Source organism: Syzygium oleosum, unplaced genomic scaffold, assembly GCF_021117445.2.
Source record: "Syzygium oleosum isolate NSW1041296 unplaced genomic scaffold, Sole_v2.1 Sole_v2.14, whole genome shotgun sequence".
NCBI classification, from domain to species: Eukaryota; Viridiplantae; Streptophyta; class Magnoliopsida; order Myrtales; family Myrtaceae; genus Syzygium; species Syzygium oleosum.
In genome coordinates this window covers 10,297,889-10,320,542 of record NW_026607498.1, presented here as the reverse complement: position 1 = coordinate 10,320,542, position 22,654 = coordinate 10,297,889, and the positions used below count along the sequence as shown (strand labels likewise).

At 42.5% G+C, this 22,654-nt stretch overlaps 1 protein-coding gene across 1 annotated transcript; it reads right to left on the bottom strand.

Annotated features, from left to right (window-relative positions):
- Positions 1 to 11,752: 11,752 nt before the first annotated feature.
- Positions 11,753 to 15,372, bottom strand: LOC115686525 (ACT domain-containing protein ACR8-like). The gene is made up of 7 exons (XM_030611857.2): positions 14,896 to 15,372; positions 14,496 to 14,541; positions 14,237 to 14,351; positions 14,009 to 14,076; positions 13,251 to 13,817; positions 13,053 to 13,157; positions 11,753 to 12,937 (listed from the first exon to the last, which is right to left on the bottom strand). The coding sequence occupies exons 1-7, from the start codon at positions 14,979 to 14,981 to the stop codon at positions 12,572 to 12,574; spliced, it is 1,353 nt and encodes a 450-aa protein (XP_030467717.2). The 5' UTR covers positions 14,982 to 15,372; the 3' UTR covers positions 11,753 to 12,571.
- Positions 15,373 to 22,654: the final 7,282 nt, after the last annotated feature.

Below are 22,654 nucleotides of genomic sequence, written 5' to 3'. Positions count from 1 at the left end.
GATTTAACAACAACAAAAAAAACACTTCAAAGTTTAATTTCTCATGTATCTTCATGGATAGTGCATGATTTATAACAAGAAATTAAAGCTTAATTTCCCACTAACAGTCATGTCATGATCCTTTTTAGCAAGTACCTAATATTCAATTGAAAAATGTACATCTGCCTTGATAACCATAAATGTGAAACCGGTCACTTTTTCTTTAATAATGCCTATAATCATGTAAATTGATGAGGGATTTTCGCAAATTTAAATTATTATAGAAATGTGGAAGTGGGGGACTGGGGGGGGACCACGGGGGTAGACGCCAGTCCATGTGCTTGAATTACCACCTTGATATTACCTACCAAAAGTGCAATGAATTACTTACTTTTTCGATATAAAAGACACAATAATAATTATTAATAATAATTATAACAATGAATTGGTGTATACCAAATGTTAGGCACAGCACGTGATCCAGCTGTTCTACACTCTCTTTGGAAACCAAAATTTATATGCTTATAAAAAAAATGTGCACGACAAATAACCAAAAAAGAATCCTTCTTTTTCTCTTTCTTTTGCAGGTTTTTTTATTTCGCTCTTCGAGAAGGGAACCGTGAAATTTATTTTCTTTTTTGAAAATTGGAAATAAAATATATGATCAAGGGTCTTTTTTTGTCCTGTTAGATTGAAGAAAAATGGGACAAGGGAAGATGCTAAATGGAAAAATGACCTCCTCTCGCGGAAGAAAAGAAGACTTCAAGGACACTTTTCCAGAATGTGCTCAACTGCCCATTATCAAATTATTAGTCAGTCATTGAGTTTACAACCGAAAACACACACCCAATTCAACATTATTGGGCATAAAATTCCATAGGAGGAAGAAAACGTATATGTCCTTTTACGTGTAGTCCACTAGTCAAACCATCCAAATGTGATAGGTGTCCCCCATACAAAGCATTTTTGTTGCATAAAAATCTGAATCGGACATTTATAACTTTGATGCTATTTGTGAATGATTTTGAAAAGCATTTTATAAAAGGCATTGTGAAAGGTTATATATAATGCTTTACGGATCTAGTTTATGAAATGAGTTCTAAAATGATTTGAGAAATATTTTATGAAAAGTATTTTGGCTGATGAGCTAAGTTGCGAAAAGGGTATATGTTTTAGTTTGTGAAATGTATTCAGATTTATAATATGAATTATGGATTGGTTTTGTGGATTGTTGGAGGATGGTGGTTTAATGTTCATTATCATTGCGAACCCGGTTTAAAGATTTTTAGATATGCATACTAGTTTCATGATATCATTTGGGGCCGAGCCACCGGCTGATATGTAGGTTGAGACTTTGCCGGGGGAAATCTTAGTCACCTTGTTGCTATGTATTATGCTGTGACTATGGTTGGATATTAAACAATGGATTAGTCGATGGAATGGATCATCGACATATGATTTGATAAAGTTTGATCAATGAATTTCATCATTGATGTTTGTTCATATATAATTGATTTAAGGAATATTTCATATATGTTTATAGTTATGTTAAGGTGATATGACTTTCGACCAATAAAAAGTAATATAACTCATTTTGATTATGTGCTGGATTTGAGATAAGTGAGTTTGATGTTGTTTTATAAATGTGCATAGCTGATGCTCAACCTACGTAAAAGAAATTTGTACCACTCATTAAGATGTGATTGCTCATACCATTCATCTTACATCTTTTTTCAAGCTCTTCAATTAGAGGCAAGTTGAACAAGAGCACTATCAATGGGAATTTATCGTGGTTCCCTGAAATTGGGAACCGCCCATTAAGGACCGATTCCACAAAATGGACCCACCAAAGAACTAGACCAACGGTCTGGTACGGTTCCTGGGTGGGTCCATGAAACTGGTCTTTTTGTGTGTAAACGCGTGCAATAATTCTCTGTTCAGTATCAAAATGATACTACAGCAATTGATGCATATTTCATTCTCTCGTTCTTTTCTTCTTCCAACTTTCCTCAAACATATAAAGAACCAAAAAGATAAAAGAGAAAGATCGGAAAAGAAAAGTTCAGACTTTTTGAACCCTCTTCAAAGAGCCTTGAAAGAAGAAACCTAGAACAAGCCAAGACACTGACCGCGGTCGCCACTAAATATGTTGGGGTCTTAGCCAGTGATCTCCATTCTCCTTCCATTTTAACACCATTTTAACACCAACCCAGAACTCTCTCTTCCATTTTCTTTAAATCTCAAACACAAATTCAAACCCACGGATACAGAAAAGAGACCCCAACTCTCCTTGACTCGGTGTGAAGCAAGAAAGGTCATAACTTTTGAGAGGTCACATTAATGGTGGGTCATTGGTGTAAGCAAAGAAAAGAGATCGTACATTGAAAAGAAAAACACATTTAAGATGAGGCGAGAGAGTTGAGAGGGCTAGGTAGAGGGTTTGTGTGAAAAGGTGGATGATAGGGGTGTGAAAGATTTGTATGTACAAAGCTCGATTAGGGTTTTTTTGCTTTATATGTATTTATATATATATATATATATATGTATTGGTCTAGTCCGGGTGAATGGGTCTATGCTCGGAACCAAGAATTGGACCGATCCCCATGAGAATCGTCGGTTCGGTTTGGTTGAGTTTTGAACAGTTTGGGCGGTCCCGATTCTTTTGCGCATCCTCATATATAGGATGGATATACATTTTGATAACAGGTTCATGTTGGTTTTTGTTTGAAGGTGTGTCGTTTGAGTAAAAGGACGACTGTGTCATTCTCTTATACTTATAAGGGTCTGGGTGTGAAGTTTGTTGGTATTAGAGCGGGGCTCACTCAAGTAGATGTGTTGTTCAGCGATGAACCACACAGAAGCTAGTGAGCCTGTAATGACTTGGTTCAACGAGGGCCGGGAGTGATTGTTAGGGCCAGAGGCTCGAACAAGTAGAGGTTCCTAGAAGGCTTCTAGAATGTCAAATGAGGCAAGGATGAATTGAATTGCGAACCGAACAGAGAGAGCGTTCCTGAGATTTATATAATATTGAAATTAACTCACTAAAGACGCATTTTGACGTAACAACAAACTTAGAATTTGAACTCTAATTTTAAGCATGCTTAAGTGAGAGCACTACCAAAATGGGTGATCTCTTGGAAAAGTGCCAATTTGTACTCCAAAGGACAAAATCGTGAGCTTCGGTATGAGATGGGTCAAAGCGGATAATACCTTGAATAAGTTAATCCAGTGATATCACAATATGATATGTATATATATATGGCCGTAATCCGTATACTTATGGCCGCAACATTAATATAAATAATTCACATGATTGAGAACAGTGATGAAAATAATTCTATTAAAAAATCCACTCAATTTGATCCTAAATTTCTGTTAGAAAACCGATGAGGAACAGGTTCACGAGCTTTGATTTATCATTTTATCATTCAAATTTTGTCTTCCATCTCAATATTCCATAAGAAATTAACGAACGAAAAAAAGAAGAAGAAGACAAAATTTCTAAGAAGAACAATTACCCGGTAAATTTCACAAATGGAATCGACATTTTATACTTTCTCACTTTCTTTTGTAAATTCAATTTTTTAATAACAGATTGGTAAAATCTAATTCGCGTAATAACAATTCAAAAAATTTTAAAAAAGGGATTAAAAATAAAGTGATCGCTGGCTTCGAGAGCACGAATAAAATAGTGAGATCCATAAAGTTGAATGCCGGACAGCAAGCATTGACCAAAGCAAATTATATTTTTGCAATTAATAAATAAATTGTTTTTATTTTCACAGAGACTGATGGCATCTCGAGTAAACAGGGCTGCAAAAAAACAAAAAAAAAAACAATTGAAAAAAAATTTATGTCCAGATAAGAACAATCTAAATTAATTAATCCGATTAATAAAAAAATATGGTGATAAGGTCGATGCAACATTAGCTTGGACATCTTATAATAATTCCAATTATTTAAGTCTTTTTTAAATACATATCGCTTGTCTATTTATAATATTTTTTTATCAATTTTTTTTCCTTTTGGCCGGTGATCTAACCTGACTTAAATTGCATTCTACTCAATCCAAAAAAAAAAAAAACCAAAAGGGGACGCAGCGGACAAATCAAAGAGAACTCGTTATGTTATATTTATATAACATTGGATTATTAATTAATCAATTAATTACCACTTGACCCTAAAGATGAGTAGGGCTTATAGTGACTTTCATTGCACATCCATGTCATGATATGGGTTTTCATGATGAAAGTGAGTGAGTGATTAAATTAATTAATTATAATAATAATAATAAGCTTTTTCATAATATTTTATGTTCAGGCGTGCTCCAATCGTATTGATAATTAAAGGGTGGCATGTTGTGGAGATGAAAAAGGTGAGGAATTAGCTTTGAATTACAGATTTCGGCCCCCTACCTAATATCTCATTCATATCGGTACTAATCTCTACCGTATGGAAAGCGAATTCAAAGGATAGCTCGACGTCAAACTGCTAGGGAAGACGACGCGAATAATCCCTAAACTCAGGCTTAATGTGCAATATGATCCTCTAAACATCTTGCTTTTCATAATCGAACTTAAATCTCATGCAGCTTAAACTCACTTAAATCTCTTTCCTGTGCTAATTGGCATCTCTTAACATTTATCTCTCTCCATATGTGTCAAACATTTACAACCAGGCATGGCTTCTGCTCTTTTGCTAGTTTGAATAGGTTACTAACTTCAAATTAATCAATTATTAATTTAATTAATTAAATAAATTAATAGGGTGTGCATTTCTTTCTGATTAATGGTAAAAGGAATTTAAGTAGGTTTTGAATTCCTCCTCCCATGGAGTCAAAATCAGCAGGCATGCTGGTCAAAAAGGCTTTTGTAGCATGCCTAATGGACCTGGATTATTGTAGTCAAAGAGAACATGACCTTCCAAAAAGATGACAAAATTAGAAAATAAATTAATAAAAAAGAAGGGGTTTTGTTAATTAATAATTGGGCAGGTCCATTTGGACAAATCTGGCGACCGTATATCAAGGAATTTCTCTCTTTCTTTAAAGTCAAGGACCACTGACCATGGGATGGCTGGATTAGTACTTAGTCATAATTAACTAGTTTTAATTATTATTTTTTATCATTAACCCAAATTAAAAAAAAAGATGGTTTTATTTTTATTTTATAGGCGTAATGACGATGATGAAAGTAGAAGCCAAGCAATCTCAACATTTTCTTATACTTAATCACCGTTAAGACAACAGAAAAAATAAATCTTGCCCGTTCTTTATTTCCATTTCCTCGTTGACGCTTTGAATAGAACCTCATCTCGTGTCGTCCCTTCGCCTCGAGGCTATCTATTTTGATCCGGGAAAAATAGGGAAAAGAAAAATTACCCGCGATGAATCCCCGAGAGATGCGGCTCGAGTAACTAACGAATTCATTCTCCCCGATAACAGGTTTGGATTCGGATCATCACACTCAGCACTATCTATCGAGCCTTTTTCTTCAAATCCAAGCGCAAAGATTTGTGAAACAACCGCTAATTTCCATGATCTCTTGAAAGTAACTTTACTACTTCACTTCGTAACTCCCAAAGCTCAACTTCAAACAAGGTTTGAAAAGCCCAATTCAGGTGATCTGTCTGAAAGCCCAACTCTCTAATCTTCTTTTGAATTTGTAGTTCATTAATTCAGATTTTTAATTTTTTTTTAATATGCACGAGTTATCGCAGGCGCGTGCCCTATGTTTCCTAAAAATCGATTTTGGAATTGGAATTGATTTTCACCGTATATTTTTCCCACCAATTTTGTGTTTGGTCAATGCATGAGGTACATGCATTTAGTAAAGTCCATATAATCATAACCTAAAGTTTATTCACTAAAAAATAAAATAAAAGAAGATAATAGAGGACCTCACATGGAGAGTGGAGGAAACTGAAATGTGAAATCTACTTTGAGCCCGGCCCAATAAGCCCATTACCACATGTAGGCTTTTTGTAGCTCTTTTGCTATTAGCCTTCGAAATTTTTTTCATGAAATTTCTCGGATACCCGACATTCGTATTCTCTCTAGGACATTCCTTAAATCGAGAATAACTTTTGAGATTTAGACATGAAGGTCGGCGTCGTGCATAATACGTATGCTTCGACATCGAATGAGAACGAAGAGTTTCTCCAACACTCGACGGCTCAATCGATGTAGGAACCTTTTCGAGCACGATTGGATAGTATATTCACAGGCTATGCACAGAATTGAGAACCCCAAAATTGGAGGAAGCCAAAAGAATATTCTCGGCTCCTAATGCTTGTGTATGCCATGATTTGTACGGATGGGGAACAAATTGGAGAGATTCTACAAAACAAGATGGCCGCAAGCGAAGCTAACAAAGGTGGAATGGAGATTATTCCCATGTAAAAAAGCAAAGCCTCGTGAGAACATTTGTACTTTAGTTTCTCGCATGCGTCTTGTTAATGGTTGGCCGAGAGAACAAATTCTCTGTATGTTTTTGGATAGATTCCTGCTTTGGCCAACTTTCGATAACTCTGTTGTATTGTATGAAGCTTTAGGAAAACTGGGTGTATCCGACACGAAATCCTTAGGCTCTTAGTTGTTTCGTTGTCTACCTTGTCGAGTGAAAGATAGAATGTGCGAGAGATTTTGTAATCTTCGCTGAAGATGCGTAGCTGATTATCCGCCTCGGACTCTCTTGAACGGCTTGTCTTTTAGACAGAATATCCTTAACTTTGCTCTCCATAGTCGCATCAAATGTCACGCCGGCCAGTTCAAATCCGACATTTTTCATCTCTCTGACCTACAAAAGCTTCCTGTGGTAGGGTCCGGGAGGGCAGCATCCCCCCGCCCGCGACCCTCGATGCCAGAAGGCTTTTATAATTTGAACCCATATTTTATTGATTGTTTGAGCTCGGGCCCATGAATAACTACTAAATGTCTATCTTTTTCTCTTATAATTGAGAAATGTAACATAAAAGTGAGAGGTGCTAATTATAGTAAAACCTTCTACCGGACGTAACCCTAATTTAAGGATGAACCAAGATAAAAATTATTGTGTCTCGATTTCTTTTCTTGCTTCTACTCTCTATTTTCTTATGATTATGCGCCGAATCCTAACACGTTGCCCTCATCCACACCCAATCCCCTCTCTCTCTCTCTATAACAGGCCAAGTAGCTATCAAGAGCCATCACCGACAGCGTCGAGTTGCTGCTCAATGCCACAGTCTGACCCCTAATGTCGACGACAACACCACACCCTTACTCACCACCTGCGCACCCATCCCCTGGCATCTCTGTCTGTGGAGAGATCGTTCGCAATTCACAACGATAAGGCCACGCAAGCTCGGCCTGAGCCTGCGGCTCTCGATCTACAAGGCCGTGCAAGGTCGACCTCAAGCTCGCGAGGGTTGCAAACGGCCGCGAGCTACACAAGCTTCGTATCAGAATTTTAGTAAAGAGATAGTTCACAAATTTAATTAACCAAAAACAAGTTACGTGATTTTATTATAAATACACGAAAACAAAAATAAACATAGCCACACAGCCTCCCTAAAAATAGGGGTGTGCAAAACGGACCACCCAAATTAGAAATTGCCCGAACCAGACCGAACTGGCCGGTTGGCTCCGGTTCCCGGGAGTGTCGGTCGGGTTCCTAATTTTAAGGGGGAATTGGAGCGACTACATATATATTTTTTTATTTCGTAAAAAAAATTAGTAAAATGTGAACTAAACCCTAAGTGACCAGATCCATTGGACCAGTCCGGTCCGGTCTCCGGTTCTCAATTTTGGGAACTGGGATCCGATCGCCCTTACCTATAATGTACAAACTTTAGATTCACGTACTATTTTTCTCTTTACAAATTTTAGATTCACATGATCATCGAACAAATATTTCAAAGAAATGTAACCAATCGAGAAAGCTAAAGTTAAAGCTGTGATCACACACACCTTTTATCAAGTTGCAAAACTCAGTTCCAAGGCCCAAAAAAAGAAGGGTAACAAAAATTAAGGACAACATGGAGAGAGACAGGCACACAAGAATTTAGATTCTGCTAACAAAAGAATGCGGCCGGGGCATAAACAAACGAGCCTCCTTTTGCTTTGTCGGATTCGCTTTTAATTAAATTCGTTTTCCCCCTCTTTAATTCTCGCAAAATTTCTAGACCTGTCATGGTTCCAATTTGGACTAAATTATTGCAATTTTCGTGGACCCTTTTCTTGGATTTAAATTGGCTTTTTCTTTTGGCTTATCTAGTGTCGCATGCAATCTTAATCCTACATGGGGCAAATTGGAGTTTTGCGTGTTGTATCCTTCTCACTAATTAGCAAGAAGCTAGGATATTCATTCCCAATTGCATTAAGACTGCACAAACGACACGGTATATAAGACGTTGGTGTACTTAGGCAACTTAGGGTTTTTGGACTAAATTATTGGAGGGGTCAACGGCCCACAAGACCCAACACATTTCAACCCTCGGCACATGCCTTGTCCCTATGCCAATGGCATCTAACCCAACACTAATCTTTAGCATATGGTCATTTCCGAGTCTACATATATATATACACACACGTCCATTTCTCTCCGATAAAATCATTGTTGTGGTCGTCGACAAAACCAAGTATATAACTATGGCGAAGTCAATTGAGCTGACCCGTGTCGATGCCGGACTCCCCCTTTCTTTAGCTGTAAACGGGGGGGAATTAACTAATGTTAACGCGTACGGCCATCAAAATGAGTCCGCCCGACCGAGGGGGACGAGGGAACGGTTCTCACAACAACACAATGTCCGGCGCGCACGCAATCATCTCGCGGCCCCCCCTCGATCGGGATCGGGCTCGATAACTCCGCATAAACAGATAAATTAAGACCTAATTATAAACCTTTCGAAGTTTTGATTTTTTGTGTGGGTGCGTGTAAAAATCGTCAAACGTTGAATCGATCTTTAGAAGACGAAAACACGCATGAAAAGAAGAGCCTCCAAATGAGTGGTGTGCTTAGTGGGGAGCCGTACCCCCGCGACCGACTTCTTGTACCAAACCTCTCATCCCTCCCCTTCTTTTCCTCTCCATTAATTCAAAATAACATAAAATAATAATAGTACAAGAAATAAAGGTCAAGAAGGAAAAAAAAGAGGGAGAAGGTGGTGCCAGCTAATATAATGAGCTTTTCAGCTCGTTAATCGGCGCAAATTTCGGCCATGTCAAGTCGGACCATTGCCACTCTTAGGAAAAAGGTGTGATCTTTTGAGCCTCGGAGGATTTTCGATTTAGGGGAAAGAGGATAAGGACTCCTTTTCGGATCATCGGCCACCCCCATCGACACCCGAACCGCACCCAACGCCGAAAAACCGACGGCGAGTGGAGAATGACCGACGGGGTCGTCGACCCGGTCAATTACTTGATGCCGCGATGTGATACTTATGGAACGTGTGCTCTGACTAATCTGTGGAAATTTCGTATGAGTGCATCGCCTCCGAGTTAAGTGTCGCAGATTTTTCCATATCTTTCTGAGGAAAAAGTCACGATGAGAATTTCACGTGACGATATTTAATATACTTATAGGTATGAACGGCGAAAAACTCTATCATGAGATCGTGAACCCTCGATTCAGTGCTTATCGTCGAGCATGTCTTGGGTCCGGAAGAAATGGAGTATTAGTATAGTTTATGTTTCCCCCCCATCAACTGCACGTCGGCAACAGGCATGCAACCCTACCGATAAAAGGATTGAGGGGACGGGGCCGGAGAGTGCCGGGTCTTGAATTTCAATTTCCGTGAACACAATACACACATATGTACAGAGTAAAGATGGGTGAGGCCAAAAAAATAAACTGCTCATCAATGAACGATTCGACTTTCAAAATACTAACTACACAGATCACAATTCGGAATTAGTAATAATAAAAATTTAAAAAACTTACGTTGTAATGTGTACTATTTAATAAACTTCGAATAAATTTATGCAAAGGCCGTCTTCACTCGAAATTTTTTTTTTCAAAAATTTAGGGAAATAGAAGGAGGCAAAATAAAGAAGACGATGATTCCAAAGATGCCAAGCCAGAAGCAAAGCTCGCTTTTGGGATTCGATTGAGCGTCGGGAGTCGCGGTGTCTTCCTCGGGCGCATACCAAAGCACGCGATTTAATTTTTTTTAAAATTTTTTTGCTAGCGACCCCCTTTAATTTAATTCTATTTTATTCATTTAAATCCGGCCTATCTTTGACCACTCCAAATTCAAATTGTTTTTCCTTTTTCGTTTGTCGGAACTCGAACGAAAGCAACAGGAATTAGGTCGTTACGGTGAAACTACCGATGCCCACCATCGTCAAACAAATGGAACTTGACACTAATCAAATTGGGTTTTATCCGACTTAGCACTGAACTGTTTCGCTTGGCTAATGTGGGGACAAATTTGGCGTGGCGAGTCTGTCCAACATCGTAGCAAAGATCTTAACGACGCCTAGTGCGATGCTACGTGACAAGAAGACAGGGGGACGAAAAACTTCCGTGATCTCCTGCGGTTTTGGTGGGTGATTCTTATGGATTTATCGAAGTTAGGGGCAGATTAAAAACTTAGGAGCTGGCTTAGCTAGCGCCCAATCGAAACAGCCTTGTATAAAGTGGATTCCTAGTTTAATGTCTTGCAAGAAATCTACGCACGTATCATCTATATCGAAGAATCGTGTTCCTAAGCCGAGCTCTTTTCATGTGATTGGATGTGCAAGGTGCGCCATGGCGGTCGTATCTTGCTCGCCTGTATCGCTGGCGACGTGCATGCCCCCGTAAAGCGCGAAAAGAATAGCGGATAAGGCCTCGGAGATTCATTTGATGCAGTCGTTCTCTTCAACTAAGACCCTCGTTCAACCCCGAAAGATTTTTGCTAGGGGTGAGCACCGGATCAGGGTAGATCCTGAAAACTGGATTGGGCTGACCCTACCCAGCCAGTTCTCGATTCCGAAAACGGAACTGGCTATTACTGGTCTAGTTCCTTAGTTCTGGGTGTGGAACCGGACCGAGAAGCCTTAATTTCTTCTTTTAGTTTTAACTTGAATATTGTAATCTTGTTGTTGTCGCCTCTTCGTCTGGTTTCTCTCTCCTGCTCTTGGCTCTGCTTTGCCCACTTCTTCACATTTCCTCAACGCAAATCAATCATTCGAAGCTCACGAGCCTCCTGTAAAAATCGGTCACTAGGTTGTACAAGAAGAATCGAAGACGCTCCGTTTATCTGATTCCAGCAGATACGGAAGCTTTTCAGAGAAATTTGCCTTGTGTAACCGAAAAATCGAAGTCTCCAATAACACTCTCAAGGAATAAAAAAACGAAACGAAATGAAAAGGGAATTGACCTCGTTGATATCAAGATTTACGGGGGTAAGTTTCAATTTCAATAAACTGAAAACCGATCGCGACCGGACTCCAAAACCGCTTCCCCCCTAATTGTTGCCACACTGTTAACATTTGCAGCGTGCTCAGCCACCGAAGAAAACCCTTTTGTCAAGTTAAAAAGATGCACTCAGCGCTTGAAAAGCATTCATGATAGGGGAGGGGGCAATTCACATGATTTTACCTAACGAAAACCAAATTTGATTCGACTTGATTTTGATTGAACAACGAGCGAGGGGAATGATGATAGCAACCGGAAAGGGTGGAACAACATGGAGTTACTCGTCGTGCTGTCATTGGTTGCAACGCTGGAAGAGTCGTTAATGCAGAGAAAGATTCTCCCAAAACAGTGTGCGCAGAGGACACATTGCAGCTCAAATGCAATGCTCATCATGGTTTAGGTCAACCATTAATATAAACTAATCATTTTTCAACCGCCCATTTACTATTCTCTTCTTCCCCCTTTGGGGCTCGCACATGACAGCACCATGTTTTGTAATTGCAGCCAACAAACACAGTTGTCTACATGGGTTGTTCCTCATAAAATCCGAAAACTACAGGACAAAGTTCACAAGTTCGGAGACACAGAGAGAATGTGGAGAACTCAAGTCAACCATTGAAACAAGTACTAGAAAAAAAAATAGTCATTTTATGTACAATACTCTCTGCTGCTTTGTAGAAATAACTAATGATTTCATCTACCTAACTCATCTCTCTCTCACTCACCGCCACCAACACCGACACCAACGCAAACTGCAGTATCCATGACCCTCATCCATCATCACTAAACCTTCAACAACACCCTCTCACCACCAATTTGCTGTTTTAACTTTCCTCACCTGTCCTCTTTCTTTTTTCTTTTTTGTTCTGCTCCATTCTGGCTATAATTCAAACCTCCATAAAAAATCAAGCATTTAAAAATTTAATCTTGTATAGGGGGGACCCCCCAATCCTCCAATCCAATCTGGGTCCCCATCAAAATGAACCGACCAACCAACAAACCCTCAAACCCGCCCCTAACTAAACTAGCAAGCTACCATCACCAAATTCCCAACTTTTTGCTGTTCTGCCCTCTTCTGCTATGCACACAGAGCCCCCAATCTGAAGCAAAGAATATGCCGCCACATCAGTGGACGAATCTCCCTACCAATTTGCAAAATACCCTTTTTTCCCTCACTCCCTTCTCTCTCTTTTCAAATTTTCTTTTTGCCCTTTTCAAGTACATGATCTGATCAACCCCAAATTGTACAGATTCCTCCTCACTAGGCTTCCAAGTGACAACAGCACAGCCCCAGCAACCCCAACTGCTTCCTCTCCTTCACTCTCTGGGCTTCTGTGGTAGATCAATGGCACTTCCTTCACTCGCAGTTCGCTGAGCCCGATCCTCTGCCTCACCGCCTCGATGATCTTCAAATCTGCCGGGTTCCCCACTGCATCCGTCACATAGAACACGTTGAAAGCTGTGCCCAACGTGGTGGATATCTCGGCTCTCGTCACGTTGAGGCCGTTCTCGCGGAATGTCCTTGTGACCTCTGCTAAAAGGCCCGGTCTATCGGCCGTGCATAGTTCTAACCTCACACCCTATGAACATAGAGAACATTTCATTAGATTAGAGAACTAAAGAAACAAGAATGGTACTAAATTTGCAAGATAAATGGCGCTTGATCAGTGAAATGTTGGGATTTCTGTAAAATACCTCAGATGCTCTTCTCTCGATAGCAGCTTGCAGACATAAGATCACACGTTGCCTCTCAGCCTCGGAATTAATCGGGGTTCCATCCATGTGCCTAATGCAGAATTCCTGAAACACCATCAACAAACAGTCGAGTCAATATCTTTACCAACTAGCAAACAGGTTTAACTTGTTTTGATCAAAATCAGCAAAGATATATACCAGAGATGCTCTATTCCCAGTAGTATCGATGGTCGCGTGGAAGACGACGTACTCCATATCCGTCAACGTGCACACCACATCGAACAGAAGCTTTGTTCTGTCCTTGCACTCAACGTTCACGACCGAGTAACCCCTCTCGGCCCAATGTTGTACTGTCACTACTGGAGAGTCGCCATTTAGCTGTAGGACCGGCTCCCTCTCATAATCGCGATCCGCAAACATCATCTGGTGCAGTCTTCTCTCGGTGTGTGTCACTGCCAGAGAAACTGACGTCTTCGCGCTCCTAATATCGTTATCTCCCTTGAGAACATTCCTCAACCGTGCTTCGATTCTATCGATCTGCTGCGAGTCCTCGATCGGGGACCCGGAATTGCAGTCCTTGACATATATTAAGGAAGCGATCCTGCCGTTGTGAGTCCACACCTTGGCCTCCACGATATCGCATTGCAGATCGGCCAACACTGCAAACACCTCGGAGAGCAGGCCGACCCGGTCTGTGCCGGTCAGCTCTAGCGCCGTTAGGCCAGTGTAGTCACTGGTGCTCGTATAGTGAATGGTTCCGAGAGACTGCAACAACCAAAACCGGCACTCTCTTTTTAGATACAAACAATGCAATGTTCATGACTAATAAATCACTTGATCCACTTATCCCGGAATTAATTGCTCCCATATTCTAATAGAGTACACATGTAACTAGTTCCACATATATCAGTTACAGTTAGAGAGAACTCTTAAGAGGTTTCAGAATAGTAAATTACCTGTTCCATGTAGCTGATAACGCTCTCATCCGTTAATTTCTTTCCGTTTTGATCGGTCACATGGAAAACTGTAGAACCCAGAAAAATACAAGGCAAGAAAAATCAGGGAAATTGCTCAAAATGCGATCAAGGAAAGTTACTAAATGTAAAGATACCAAGATAAAGACACAACGCCAAGAAAAGAACCAAAAGAGCAAAAATTAAGGAAAAAAGATTTTGGTGACTCACCATCCATGGACCATCTTCCATCGGACGAAATGTAAGCCTTCTTGATGGAAAGGTTGAGATCAGTGAGGATCTGGACCGCCTCCAAGAGAATCCCATGTTTTCTTGCACTGTCGACCTGAAGAAACACGAGCCCAGGACTTGGTCAGACCCGCACAACATTGAACAAGCAGCAAGATATCTCATTTTTTTTCTTTCTTTCTTTCTTTCTTTCTTTCTGGTTTTGTTGAAACTTCTGGAAAAGGGTTTCGTGGAAGCATACCTTGACAATAGTGGCAGCGGGACAAGCACCATTATCAATCACCACCCTGTTAAGAGGACAACAACAGTAACAAACAACCAAGTCAGCGCGAATGGCATCCGGTCCAAAATTCAAAGTCTAGACGACAGACTCTGTCTTTGAACTTTCAAAGGAAGGTTTGCGAAGAAATCTTTTTCCAACCAAAAAATGATTTCTTTCTTGAAATGGAGCAAGTCCCTTACAGAACTTAGCAAGAGATCGGATGGAAAAATTGGGGAACAAAAATCGACCAATCCCAAGCAAGGGGGGGGGGGGGAAGAAAAACAGAGACCCAGAGAGCTCCTCTGCGGTTCTGGGACCAAAGACGGCCTTCACGAGGACCAAGTTGAAAGGACTTGAGGACATGGATCCGGGAACAAACCTCGGGGTGTTCATGCGAAACACGAGCTTCTCGTACTCGTCCTGGCAAGCATGCCACTCCATCTTCTCCATTCTCTGCATCTGCATCTTCTTCCCCCCCTCCTCCTCTCTTCTACTCTCCCCAAAACAACACCAAGAAACCAAACCACCCAGACAAAAGCAAGCAAAAGCCACAAGACCCGGAGGCGAGGAACCCGAAGGGCGCTGCGGTTCGCAACGACGCTGCTGCTGCTGCTGCGGGCCGCGGGCGTGAACAGCGAACGAACGGCAGCGACGACAATGTCGTGCTCCGGATTGTCAGCCTTTTGCCGGGCCTCCTCCTTCGATCGAATCGCTTCGGTTCAAAGGAACACCGCCCCTCGTCGCCGAGAAGAGGAGGAGCTCCTCTGCAACTGCTACCGGCGCTTTCTCTCTCTACAGGGCTAGCGGGGGGGCAGGTCTTTCTCTCTCTAGAGAAGCCTTCCTTTGGTCTTTCAACTCTGAGGACTCTCGCGCTTGAGGTCGCTCTTATATATATATATATACATGCAGGTAGTTTTCTTTAAATTAAATGAGGAAATCTTATTTTTTTTACTAAAGGTATTTTGCAGTATGAGAAATTTATTTATTTATTTGCTTTATTTGTTTGTTTATTTATTTATGGCAATTAGCAAAAGGAATGGAGAGAGAGAGAGAGAGGAGGGGGATGGGCCACATGGCGTGAGTAGCGCGTGCCCCGGACGGACTGTCCGGCCCGACCCACCTCCCGCCCTTTTTTCTTTTTTCTTTTTCTTTTTGGCCCCCTCCCCCCCACTACTTGAAAATAGGGAAAAAAACCCTAGAAATTTAAAAAAGTAATTCTGAATAACCAACTCGATTTAGAAATTGGATAATGACTTTAATAGTTTCTGAACTTTGCCCAATGTGCAATGTAGTCCATGAGCTTTTAATTTGTTCGATGTGTCCCTAAACTTTAACCCGATATGCAATGTGATCCCTGAACTTTTAATTTATTCAATGTAGTCCTTTTATTAATTCAAGTTCAGGGATTACACGGAACATTTTCATATAATTCAAGCGTTACATCGAGCATGTACCAGAAGCCTATGGGCCACATTGCGAATGAGGCCAACGTTCAGTAACTGTTTATGTCATTATCCCGTTTTAAATTAGGCGCAATCCGGGAAAAAAAAATCAGACAGCAAGTCGAGTTAAAATCCTCGATCGGATGGATGGGGTCGGCATTGCGGCTCCGGGGCTGTATCCAGAGTGCTTCTTAAAAGCAAATTTAATAATAATAAATAAAAAAAAGAGAGTGATCGAAGTTAAACTTGGGATTGTATGTTTGTACTAGCAAAGATAGTCCCGTCCATGATCGAAAGGAAGAGATAAATTAGGTCGATCCGGCCGACCGTTCGGCACGTGACGAGAGGCCCGCTCGGGTCGGGCGGCTCTTTCCCTTGTCCATTTAAAACTTTATCGGGGCCGGTTCCTCTGTACCTCTCGCTGTACCTTCCCCCTCGTAACGAACTTTGGTTCCACCGAATATGCCCCTCCCACAGCTCCCCCCCTTACAGTTATTCCCCCGCTTGTCCTCCTAGGCGGGGAGGTCAAAGTCGTCTTTTCACGCGCTCCCCCTTTCAAAAGATATCGAGCGCCGGATCGGGGAGAGTGCTCCGATCCAAACGGAAGAGTCCAATCTTTGAGCTGCCACCTGCCATCACTAACTTCAATTCGCTAAATGAACAAGTCCAAAGGCCAAGCCATATGACAAGGAATCAAGGCGCCCGGGGTCGCGCCATACTAGCCATTCGGGACTCATCGGTATTTTCGCCACCCTGAAACCATCCAGCTAACCCCGACCCTGCCCCCCTTCCCTCGGGAGGACTGATCGAGCTGTGAAACGACTGTAATCTCGCGCCTCGAGAAGTTCGAGCGAATCGGGTTTTTTCTCTGTGGAATGAACGAACCAAAAAAGCCATCCGAAACACCACCGCGGCCGCCACTCGATCGGGTCGTCACCGTCCTCCTCCTCCTCGTCCTCAGTTAGCGTAGGGTTGGTGGTGGTATCTCGCGCTTTTACTTCGCTTTGGACTCACTCGGGCACAACTGTGGGCGGGCAGCGTTGGCGTGGCCGCGGAGGCACGATCTTGGGGGGTCGCTCGTCACGCCCCCGGCCACGTGTCGGGACAGGGTTGGCCCGACAGGCGTCCCCCCAGCCCGCCCATCTTGTCTCGCCCCGTCACGTGCCCCTCGTCAGAGGAACACGTTCCCGGGTTTCCTTCGGAGTCAAGCCCCCTTTGTCTGTCTGTCAGCGTGCCACCGTCGCATTAACCACTCCCCCGCCCCCCCCCCGTCCCCCCGACTTCGCTTTCCATAAAGCAAGAAAATGAAAAATTCGCGATCCGCCGGAATTTTCACGGCCGCAGGATCCTCGTGGCCCCGCCGCCACGATGCCGCCACGTGGCCGGGACGTCGTGATGAATGTTTTTCCCGCGACGTGCGTGGCACTAACGAACGAAGAATTGAATGCTGCGGGTGCGGGGGAGGGGGAAAGTCCTGATGCCGCGAGGAGGCGAGGCGTCGTGTTTAACGGCGCGCCGGTTAAAGCGCGGGGTTCGATGGTTGATGCTGAAAAGACGCCTTCGCCCTTCCCCCCCGGGTCGACCCGGCGAAGCCCTTGGTTTTTTCTTTTTATTTTTTCTCTTTTTAAATTTGTGTTCCGAACATAAAATTAAGTTAATTTTTCCGGTTAGTCTCCCTCTACTGAATCTACTCTGCCATTTTCTCTCTCATTCATTCCTCCCTAACACAATCATCGAAGCTCGAAGGCTCGAGCGCGTGTTCATGGCGCCTTCTCAAGGTGCATAAACCCATTTAGACAAAATCGATCTCTCGCTAAGCTTACTCCCGAGTTCTATCTTAACGATTATTCAGAACGGGGAGTAAGCTAGATGTTCCTACATGCAGCTAAAGAAGACCCGGCTTCTTTTTCTTTAAATTGAGGTGATATTTCCTTTACAGGAGGCGTAACATGTGTAGGCATCTTGCAAATGCAACGTTCAAAGTGCGATGAGGATTTTCTTTTCCTTTTTTCTTTAGAAAAAAAAAAAGGAAGAAGGAGAAGAAAGCTCCGCACGGGACATAAAAAAGATAAAATCTCTCTTTTCACCCGGAAAGAAAGGAAAACGAAAAAAAAAAAGGAGGGGGGGAAACGCGAATTCGAAGGAGGAAGAGAACCGGCGGGAAACCGGCGACCTTCCCGCCAAATCGAGGCGGCGGTGGGTCCACGTCATCACGGATGTCACAGCCGCCCGGCCCGAATCTGATAACGTGAGGAGGAGGAGGAGGTGAAAAGCCAACGGGGTGGACCCCCACCACCCCCCGTGTCTTTGACGTGGCCATTACCTCGGTTGGCGAAAATGCGTGATTCCTGAGACAAGAACTTTATTCGAGAAGCCGTATGAAATCATATTGTCCCAAAAGCACAAAAAATAAATAGAGTCGAGTCGGAGCTCACGGAAAATTAAAGTTCGGAGTTAACTCGACCCAAATTTCGCGCAACTCGGCATTTGATGGGGGGGTCTCGATGGAGCTCGATGTCCCTAATTCGAGCACACGGATTTTGCTAAGTTAGGCAAGTAAATATTTGGATTATTATCACGAGAAATCTCAAACTATATCTACCGTAACAAAAAAATCTCAAACTTTTTTGACATGTCACAGAAAACTTAAATTTGGTCCATCGTGATGCGAAAACCCAAAAAATTCGAGATATTTTTTTATCACGTTAGACATAATTTGGGGTGTTTTATGACACTTGTCCTAAATACTTTCTATTCGAGTCATGTGGATTTGATTTTTTTTTTTTGGGGGGGTAAAACGGTCGATTTGATTAAAAGTTGCCTCAAATTCGAACTCGAGCTTCTCGCCTCCGCAGAGCTGACACGTGGGACGACAGCTAGGACGTCGGCCAGCGGGGCCCACGGTCCACCCACCTCCCCGGATTTTTCCTCCTCCTTTTTTTTTTTTACCTTCGAAATTGAAAAAGAAAACGCCTTTCGACGTGGGTTTTTCCCCCTTTTTCCCCCCCCTCTGATCTTTTCCTCCTTTTTTGACCGTATATTTTCCCCCACTTTCCAGAACCCCCGTTCACACCCGTCCGTGCGGTCTTCGGGTTCGGGTCTCGACGAGAGACAGACAGCAATACAGCTTTGCATGCATGAATGAACAGTACGGCGCCGCACATCTCTCCCCCCCCCCCCCCCCCTCTCCTCGAGACACTCGCCGCATGTTTTCCTCCCCAACGTGACTCCCACCATCACTACATGTCGCAATAAACAAACCATTCACAATTATTATCCTACATCGATTCGCCCCGTCATGAAAACTTCGGAGATCTCACTTCATTTTATCATTTTCCACCCTCCTTTTTTTCATCTTCTTCTTCGATCCGGAATCGTGGACTTTCTTATACGTTCTGCTCTGAATTCGGGACGCGATTGTGTTTTTTTTCCGACCCGCTTTTACGTGATTTCCGCACCTGCTCCATCTTCCGTCGGGTGTCGGGGGAAAATTCCACCCCCTCGATCCTCGTGCCGTCCCCCCCCCCCCCCCCCCCCCCGCGCGCGTGGGGCCCCGGGGGCACGGCGGTGTCGTGAGATCTTAGTTGGGGAGGGTCGGACGGAGAAGGGAGGAGAGGAAGATATCTGGTCAAAGCGAGACTGCACGTGATTGCGACGCTTTAGGGTATTTGCTTCGTTCGTGGTACATCACTAACTTTCCTCAATCGACAATCGACAATCAACTCTTGGGTTTAATATAACAAATTCGCGTGCGATCGGGAAATGCTAGACGAGCTTGGGGTATAGTTAAGATCTGCGAGCGTGTAGATGGCACGACGAGGGGTTTTTAAGTTTAGTATTCGGTCGTGCGCGAGAGGATCCGACCCATTACTAGAGTAAAAGATTTGTGTCGACGAGCGATCTCGAGTCGGTACCTTCTGCTCGATAAAGTTGCACAACGCAGTTTCGAGTTTTCGATTGTGAAGATATTTACAAGGTTCGCGAGAAAACTAATGCTTTTGTGGTCTCTTCTGGCAATTACGTATGTTGATTCGATACATGCCACGCAAAGAATGTACAAATGTCGAACCGTCGCGTTCATAGAACCAAATGTGTTAGTAGGAACTGTAACGACCAGGTTTAATGAGGATGGGAGTGGTTGTTGGGGTTAGAGGTCATGACAGGTTTCTAGGATGACGAAAGGGATAGGAATGAATCGAATTGCACACTGAATATGGGGAGAGCGTGTTTGGGACACATATATGTAAAAACTAAAATTAACTCACGAATGTGTCTTTTGACGTAATGGTAAGTTTTGCTCTGGAACTCTAAAGTTCAGCGTGCTCAAGTTAGAACATTACTAGGACGGGCGATTTCTTGAGAAAGTGCGTGCCTATATGTCCAAAGGACAAAACCACTCGCGACGGATCAAAGCGGACAACACCCAAAGCAAGCTAATCCAAGGATGCCGCGGGAATGAAGTCAAGAAGTCGCGAAAACAAGATTAGAAGCCTGCCCAAGTACGCATTCCCTAATGATGTCAATTAACAGCTGATGATCATGGGGCAGTAGCTTTCCCCCGTGGCAAAGTGCAACACGTGCTCAACAGCCAGCCACAAAATCATCGCTCATGATCGAGTTGAGAAGAAGAAGCGATCATCATGTTCGTGTGACGTTAGATACGTTCGAAGAAGAGAAGTGACGCACCCGTGGTGGTGGGGATCGGGGAGATTTGAAGATCGTTTGCTAAGATTGGTAGATGCGGACGATCGAGCAGGTGGGTGGAGCGGATCATCGCTTTGGGATTTGTGAAGTGAATACGAAGTAAAGCGATCGTTGGCTTGCCTTGCCTTGCCTTTCACGACTTGGCCTCTTTCTTCTTATTATTAAGCCCCCCCCGGCCACAACTTACTCATTCCATAAGCATATTCCCCCAATGGGGATTGCCGCGGATTACCAACTAATTAACCCGCCATTTTTCCCCACTCTAAAGTTGGCCGAAAATCCCGTATGATGGATTCCATCGAGAGCGCTCTCGCCCCGGGCGAAGGAAACATTTTGCGAACGGAGTATGACCGTTAACACGTCGTTTAGAATCGACAAATCATACATGGGCATGTCTATTTGGACCGAACTGAATCGGGATGGGGTTAGGGAATTGATCCCATATGATCCGACTACCGAGATCACAGGGTTTTGTCGTGAATAGGAGTGTAAGCTGGTCAAAAGTTGTAGCTATTGATACAATATGGACTCGAGTTAGATAAGATTCTTTTCGACTCGAGTAATTAATAGAGTCGAGCTTGAGGTTAAAAATACTTCGACTCGAATGTCTCGTATGCATTATTAGGTGGTTATATTTCACTTACTCAATCATACACGCACATAAGATGAAAAAGAAAAAAATAATAAAATATATTTTAACTATATTTTATTTTCATATTTCAAGTTCGAGCGCAAGCTCGCGATTTGAATTTTATTCAAGTCCGGAATAAAATTTACTGACCGACGGATTCGAGTTCAAGCATACTATAAACTTATTCAATCAAGCTCGATTGATTATAGAGTCTTCGTTACTCAAATCGATCAGACTCGAGCACTGAATTGCACTGACTTGGCTCGGCTCGGCTCGATTTAACTCCCGAACTCAACCCTCCATGCACGTGTTTGTTTCATCTATCGAGCTTCTGCCGACTCCTCTATTTTTTTTATTTTTCCTCGTGCGCTTCTTGAAGAATTCTTATGCTTTACGTTCACGTTGTCTTCATTGCGGAAGGTGAGGAGGCGTTGATGATGAGCTGGACCACTCACAGTGCAGCATTCTGTCCAGTAGACCTGCACAGCAGACTATTTTTTTTTTAAATTCTTGCAATTATGTCCGTCATTAAATTTTCGTACGTGCTACTTAATATATGTCCGGGGGGGAAATGACGTCGGAATATGATAAAAATGACGTCTGCATGCACTGAGAAGTGAGAATCCATCGGTTTCTTTTGGCACTGACGTGTCCAAGTTCTTGCATGGTGTTCATGATTTGGAAATCCTTTCTTATTGCATCTACTAAAGTTTATTTCTACCATAATTCTACTTCTTTTCAACGTCAAATCAAATACCTAAGTGATGTTGATAACTCTTTTTTTCTTCTTGTGAACCACGTCACATACTTCATCATAGCAATTTTTTGTGTCGATGTGTCATACTCGACAACAAATGAACATCTCCTAACAATACGCAAGAATTCATTACCTATAGGGAAACAACACCGATAAGCTCCAAACTTCCATTTAATGTGCAATGATAACCTCAAACAGTTAATTTGTTCAATGTGATTTTTGAAGTATTTCTAAACGTTCAATGCAATCGTTTCGTTCGATCAAATGAGGAGATGGCCTAATGTATAATGTCATCATTTAATCATCTTTTTACTGTGATGTGCAATTTAAATGACACGAACTAAGGCCCTATTCTTGAAAAACAAGCACGAAATGCCAAAAATTAACCAAAAAAATTAATAAAAAAAATCAGAAACTCCTTTTTCTTGGTCACTTTCACTCCCAATCTCATGATTATTAAATTTTTCTCCTTCCCAGATATTAAATTTTTGACCCATTAAATATTTATTTATCTGCTAGCTAGCGGTTGGTCCATCAAGTCTGTGCCAGCTACAAGACGATGGAAACAAGAAAAGGGCGCGGCCCAAAGCAAAGAACAGCAATC